We start from the raw sequence: 7483 nt of genomic DNA, 5'->3' as shown, positions 1-7483 counted from the left end.
ATAGCCATGATAAAAAGTTTACATCTCAAAAAAATTGTTCCCTATTCGCTCAATTGTGTTACAGCCAATTTGCATTAATGAAAGACTCATTACAACAGGACTGCCTGTACTGGATGAGGCAGTGCTTCAAAAACAATCTCCTCTTCTCTGACTTAAATGTGATTATCCAACTGTATTCCTCTTTGCTGGTGACACACATGCTTTCTTCTAAATTTGAGCCTGGCCAAACTCTGTCTATATCATTACTTGCAATCAAACCCCTTTCCCTATTTTCTCTGCTTTCTGACCTTCATGGGATCCTGATCAAGCAATGCTTTGATTTCCAAATTCTCAAACCTGTTTACAAATTCTTTCATGGCTTTGCTTCCCTGTCGCTGTAATCTCTTTGAATGCTGTAACCCTCTGAGATACTAGCCCTCTAATCTGTCATCTTGAACATCTTTGATTTTAATCACTCCAGCAGAGCCTTCAGCTGCCTAGCTCTAAACTCCAGAATACACTCTAGCTCCGGCCTTTCTACTGCACTTTGCTCTCTAAAGACACTCCTTAAAATTCACCTCTTCCACCTGTGAATTGCCTTGGGGTATTGTGTTATATAGGTGTTGCTGCCTGAGAACCACTTGTTCGTACAAATCCCCACCATCTCAAGTTTTGGTTCTGTGACTACGAATGTATAATGATGTCCATAACCCATAAGATGATGGGGACACCTATCCTGCAGTACAGCAGGACCTTCAATGGTTAAAGAGATGTTGAGATGCAGTGGCTTCTCCAAACATGAACCTCCTAATAGTGGGAAGTTAGTTTAAAGGAAATCTGAAAGAGGTGAGTGGAGAAGTTATACAATTTATGCATATCAACCTTTTGCTTGCAACATGCAGCAGTTATACAACTTGTACAAAAGCATCAGTCAGAAATTATGTTTGATTTGTCACTGAGAAGGTCGAGAGAGGCATCCTATTTCTCAGCTACAACTGTTCACATTAATGAACGAAACACAGCACTACAATAATAAAGAATATTACATCTAAGTATTCTGTCTGATACACAGCATATTGGTTTTATTAGTACTCCATTTCATATGTATATAGTTCAAAGAATATTTCAGAGTATAATGAAACCAATGCATTTTGCTACAGCTGACAGCTCCAGCAAGATCATTGGTTCATAATTAGTGATATGTAAGTAGAACTGCTCATGCTATTCATTTAGCAAACAAAAAATACCAAGAACTCAGTTGTTTTACGTTTATAGACACGAATCAAAATATTAGCCACATGTATTGGAAAACATATTCACTGTGTATATGCAATAAATATTAAAAGAATTTGGGTTATTTTGTTTTTTTTCTCTACAGCATTAATACAGGGTATCAGAGAACACAAATCGGAAAATCTGTACATGTAAACAGCCACACTTTCACTGAGTCAAAAATCAGAAGGAAATACAAAGTTCACATTGGTATTAGGTACAAACAGTTAAGGAACTGGATTCTCCTCTTCCCAGTCAAAATAAATTGAAAGCACCGCTATTTTGTTGTTTGTTAACAACATCCAGTTAATTTGTTGATTGCAACTGTATAATAATCAACTTCTAGCCAGTTAATGGTTATTAAACCTCTGAATCCTACAGAAAATTACTTCTGCAGCAGGACAGCTAGCATTGTTCAGTGCCACTCGGTAGTTTCTATTCAGAAAGTGTTTTCCGTCTGGTCAGCACTTTCTGCATAAGGGTACAATAGTTCAGTAGATCAATAAGGTAAACAGGCTAACAACTAGAATTTTAAAAAGTCTACACTCAAAGGTTTTAGATCTTTGATGACTGTATAATTACATACGGTCCTCGCAACTACTCATTATCATTGTGCAACAACATTTCAGTGACTTTAAGTTATGGCTGAAAAATACTTAGTGGTCCCCCAGTTTTACTCAATAGCTGCACTTAAGAAAAAGTAAATCACAGCATCAAAGGGGGCTAAGATTGTCTTTTGCCTATTTTTTCCTCTGGAACTGCTAAGGACAACGACCCACAGAACAAAACTTAGCAACATCCTGTACATAAAAATATACCCTCCCCACTACGAAGAAAAGTAACATTTTGTCATATACAAATCACTCACATGGACAATTAGCATAAAACAGAAGCCAGAGAACAGATACCTGCTCTTTGGCCTGAAAGAGGTCCCGAAAGTATATGAATGAGGTTATATTAAGCTTCCAACGCCTTTCAACAGAGCTATCACAGTGGTGGAAATGACCACTGATTCAAAATCTGTTTGTGCCAGTGGTCTGTACAATTAAACTGTTATGAGGATAGTAGCATTTTCAATATGGATGAAGGACTCTAAATTCATAAATCTTTACTAAAATAATGATTTTGAAACAAATTTGATAGTCTACCTGATGATGAATAGTAAATGGTCCAAATGATGATGTAGATGTAGTGGAAAAATCTTTGACTTAAAAAAAAACTTCAACACAGAATGTGTTTGCTAAGTAGCTCTCAGTGTGGAACCACAGTAGCAACATAGGAACTCGAAGTGATTTAGTCCCTAAAGCATGTTCCTTATTTCAATGAGGTCATGGCTAATGTCTGGCATAATTTGCCTTTTACTCGCTTTAAAATCCTTTTCCCAGAAAAAGAACCTATCAGATTGAAAGTTATGAATTGAGTCAGTAACGACAGCGTTTTGAGAAAGTTTCACACTCATACAAATTGTGAGAAGAAAATTTCTTTAACTCTTCTCCTTGAAAGGCCTGGCTCTGATTTTCAGGCAATATCTGTATGTCTGAGAGTTCTTCACTAGTGAAAATATTTCTCTTTAACCATCAATTCCTTTCAAAATCCTATAATTCTCAACCATATCACAATAGCCTTATTTCAGTGAGTACTCATAATGTAACCCTTATAGCTCTTGGAATGTTCTTTCCTCTTTCAAAAGCCCAAATGTCCTAAGGTGTAGTACGCTGACTTTATATTCTAGAACGGTGCTTCCTAAATTTTTTTTTGCCATTGTAGGGCTGGAAAATGTTGCAATCCCCTACGTGGTATTTGTGAGGGGCAGCAGGGAGATCTAGGAGAGCAGAAGGAGGCCTGTGAAAGTGGGAGCATGTCTATTACAGCAGGAATGCAGCTATTATAATTCAATAAGAGGTCCACAACAGCCATTGTAGCTCACAACCTCCACATGGGTTGACAAGTTTGTAAAGCCCTGCTCTGCGTAAAGGTGAACATTGTATTATCATTGGACTTTATTTTTCTTGTGACTGAACAATATGTTTTAATGATCTATGTACATGAACTCTTTCATCTCTTAGAAGTTCAGCTGTTCTTTTTCACTATTTAAGAAAATATTTGGACTACTCTTGTGATCCAAAATGGATGATGATCTGTTTGAGGATTATTTCACCCTTGTTTAGAAGAATCTTCATTCACAAGATGTTGGATGGTTGGAGCCCAAAAAAGTACATAACAATATATTATCTCAATAATGAAAATGTGCAGTAGCACCTCAATAATTCTATCAAAAATCTAAGTGTGCATTACTTTGTGGTGTCATGATTATTTGTTTCCTGAATATATATATATATATATATATGTGAGTAAACATTGAATATCAATGCTGGTACTGTTTTTTATGTTTCTCCAGTATGATAAACTGTCATAATTACTGAGGATATTACTGAAATATCCACTCAAAGGCTGCAAGCTTTCAATGCCCTTGCAAATAGGTTGTAGCTAAATTCAAATGTATGTATTTGTAGTCTCCAGATGTCTTCCAAGAAGTAAAATGAAAGCAATAATTTAATGACATGTAAGGGAACAATGAGTGAGCAACAATTCTAGCTAATTGTTTCCTGGATCAGTCATTCTATGAGGATTGACATGAAGTTCCAAATCATGGCGATGTTCACTAATAATGAAGGGAAAACTGAGGTAGAGGTATCTCATAGCCTTTTCTAAGTGTGGTTAAACATTAATAGCCAGTATATTTAACAGTATCTGGATAACCACATCGTTAAGCAATCTTTTGACCATGTACATCTGAGGTTTGCTCCAAAGATAGGGTAAACGTTACAAGTAGGCAGCAAATTAGGTCATGCCTATTCTTTACTCATTTGGTATGTTTTTAAGTTGTAGGAATTTGACCCTTTTCAAAAAATGTATCCTTTAGGACTTCAGAGCAACACCAAGTTTTTCACAGTAAATAGGTGTTTAATAGAGTTCTTTGGAAAGCAAACAAGCATGTGACATTTGGATGCAGATTTACCAACTTTCACATCTTGCTTGGGCCTCTCTTTTATGTAGGCAGCCCTGTTGCCTGCACTAAAAGACTATCTCATGAATATGATTCTTTGTCTCAGGTAAATATTTCTGTAGTTAATAAGCACATCCTTGAACAAAGAGTCCTGTTCTCGATCTTCCATGAGAATTGTTAACCTGAAAGAAACTCAAACAATATCACTGCAGGAAAACAAACCTAAAATATAGGTTAATACCTTCCTGGAGCCAACTTGTTCATATTTATACAGCTTGGTGCCAGTGAAGAAAGTTTTTAACCTTTTGAGAACCAAATTTGAGGCTTTTCAAACACAGTGCTTGTTTCTAACAATATAAAGATATACAATAATTATTTTAAGTTAATGGTAACTATTATAAATGAGATAAAAGTATAAAATAACAATTTCTGTTTCATAGTATTCACTTTTTAAAAAATAGTAAAAAAATTAGGTTGGTATAAATTGCTACCTGAGTTCTGAAAGATTTCATGATCCACTTTAGTTTACTGAAGAGACAAAAAGTTAATCTTGCTTGATTTCAAATCCTGCATTTGACTGTAAATTAAGAGAAAAACATTTGAAGTGGCTTCATGGGCGGATGGATTGCAACTGGGCTTTGGGATTCTGCTTACAAAAATGGATAACTGCTTGCAAAAGGTACCACTTGGGTATTGGCTGTCTATAAATGCAGCCCATTTACATTGACTTGCTGAAATGCTTCCTCTTGCCAAATTGGCAGTCCTTTGAGTCTATACTTATGTTTGTGTGTGACATTTCTCAGCAGTCAAATTGCAAATGTTATTGAAAATGTCAGCATCTACACCATATCATTCTTTAGGTGTCCAATAAGTCCAAGACATACCAGTGCACTTTTCTTTACACAATTGCTTTGTTACTGAATGACATTGTGGGGTGTCAAAATTTAAACAGATGTGATCATTTCTCCAGGCAGTCAGCCAGAGGCTCTTTAGAGTCAAGCTGAGTCCTGACTCTGCATTTATACTATGGTCACTTGGAAATATTGGAAATGTTAATAAAAGGCTGACATGAAACCAGTCACGATGAACATTAAGTTTTGTAGTCTTATGGAACACCCAGTTATGTGTACAAAAACATGATTATAGGTTACAAATGCTTTTTTTTTCTGTTGGGCACTTTCTAATATCAGAACACATATTACAATTCTTCAGGTCATTCATCTAATATACCAATCCATGTAGGTGAGCTCAAAGTGGCTGCATTTCTTAAAAAGTGCAGTTCATTAATTATAATTAAATGTGCAGTATTTCATTACCTTTCAACTCCGGTTGTGTCTCTTGTTCACAAATTTCACCCAAATTCTCCTTTGGCCTAATTACTTGATAATCAACTTTAATACCAGATGTTTTATTGAGTGTGGATCACCTATCGTCTCTATTAGTTGCTATGTTATTATATCGCAGCCTTCATTACACGTTCTAATCAGTGGCTAAATGTTTAGATTTCCAAAGGAGCAAAAAAAAAGTCAGCTTGTTCTAAGATCGTCTTGAGTTAAGTGAATAATGGATGTACATATGATGCTACTATCCTCATACTTGAAACTGATGACCAGAATTAACACAAACCAAGAGAGATCAACTCCTCTATTGTTCTTCCAGAAGATCCACTCTAGGTTATTTCTATTAGCAGCGTCACTAGGTATTGCACCTGGGAATTGAATGCTATGTGGGTTTTGTATGGCAGATGGTCAGGAACTACACCTGCCTGTGAAAGGAATGGAGTCCTTGCACGTGTCAAATCTTTCAGTTTATGCTGCCAGCTAAGAAAACAAATATTCTCTGGTGAATGAGGTCCTTGGGTTGAAGACTTACTTACTCTCCCACCTGGTCCTGATGAAGGTCTGAGGTTAAAGGTTGGTGGCGTTATCACTTCCATAGCAGCAATGGGTTAATGGCCATCTTGTAACAAGAGGAATCTCCCCCAATATCCAGTTTTGAACTGGATAACTACAGGATATGGGGTTTTATCATTAGGACTATGCTGACAAGAGTCAATTTTGTTGTAAAATGAGGTTTTCCAGTTCATCTGCAGAGCGGAGGAGGAAGGCTGCTGACTCTCTGTAGCCAGCAATGAGCTGCCGGACCGCATTAATTTCTGTTGGACTGAGCTGTGCTGCTGGTACACTCCTGTTGTTTGTGTTGGATGAAGCTGAGTTTGAGGCCAGTGCCTTCATGCTGAGATCTGTTGGACCTGAAAGGATTAAGAAATGAACTCATTACCTTGCCTTGTAAATATTTTAACATACACAGCAGTATTACTGACCAAAGGTGATTTTGTTAAGAAAACATCCCTGTAAGTTGAGAGGTGAAATTTAATGGTGAAAATTTTAAACATGTATTTGTATATGTCAAGTTTAACCCTTTTGCAACACAAACATGAAACCTAAATATCACAGAGAAGGCTGGGAATGCTCAGCAGGTGATATCTATGCTAGGATTTCATAGCCTTATGGCTCATTGCATCCAAACATGGGCTGCCCACGACATTTAAACTAATGTCCCTTTAAAACATGTTTTATGTACGACTGTTCTGCACCCCATGAATTGATCAAATGATTCAGCAAGCTGTAGCAACTGGTTTTAAATGAGCTTTCCACATATACTGTTAAGGATTCCTTCACTTTTGGGATAACCATGTGCTGTTTTGATATGCCAGCTTATTCACCAATATGCTACTCAAAAAAGGTCCAGTGTAAATGTTAGTTATTATATTATGGCATTTTAGATTGCAACCAGTTTTTTTTTTATTATTGAACCTGTGCTTAGCAACTCCCTCAGCTGAATTTTATTTCAACAGCACTATGTATTCACATAGCATCTCCTTTAGGCCCAGCTCTGGCTAATATTTACATTGGTCACCAGGAGAAGCCTGTCTTGGATGTAAAGACCACGTAAGACCTACCCTTTGAATACTTTTGATATATGGTTGCCCCATTTGAATAGGTATTTTAAAAGAATAATTTATTTATATAGTTTAATAAATTCCATAAGAGAAACAGAAATTGCTGCAGAAACTCAGTAGGTTTGGCAGCATCTGTGGCAAGAAAGTAGAATCAACATTCCAGGTCCAGTAATTCTCCTTCAGTTCTCAAGTTTACTACTGAAATGAAACAAACAAATAAGCCCCTTTCCTTGATTTGTTAACTGAGAAATCTGTCAATGGGT

General features: G+C 36.6%; 1 protein-coding gene across 2 annotated transcripts in view; it reads right to left on the bottom strand.

The window, feature by feature from the left end:
• Positions 1-1044: 1044 nt before the first annotated feature.
• nol4lb (nucleolar protein 4-like b) overlaps positions 1045-7483 on the bottom strand; it is a 521420-nt gene continuing 514981 nt past the window's right edge. For both annotated transcript variants that reach the window (XM_087994840.1, XM_087994841.1), the window contains one exon: positions 1045-6509. In XM_087994840.1, coding sequence (XP_087850966.1) covers positions 6310-6509 — 200 coding nt within the window. In that variant the 3' untranslated portion in view covers positions 1045-6309. The remainder of the gene's footprint in view (positions 6510-7483) is intronic.

Source organism: Chiloscyllium plagiosum, unplaced genomic scaffold (assembly GCF_037043375.1).
Source record: "Chiloscyllium plagiosum isolate Xiang-an unplaced genomic scaffold, Cpla_swu_hap1 HiC_scaffold_15, whole genome shotgun sequence".
Classification (NCBI taxonomy): Eukaryota; Metazoa; Chordata; class Chondrichthyes; order Orectolobiformes; family Hemiscylliidae; genus Chiloscyllium; species Chiloscyllium plagiosum.
The sequence above is the reverse complement of the archived record's forward strand: the minus strand, read 5'-3'. Positions and strand labels throughout refer to the sequence as shown.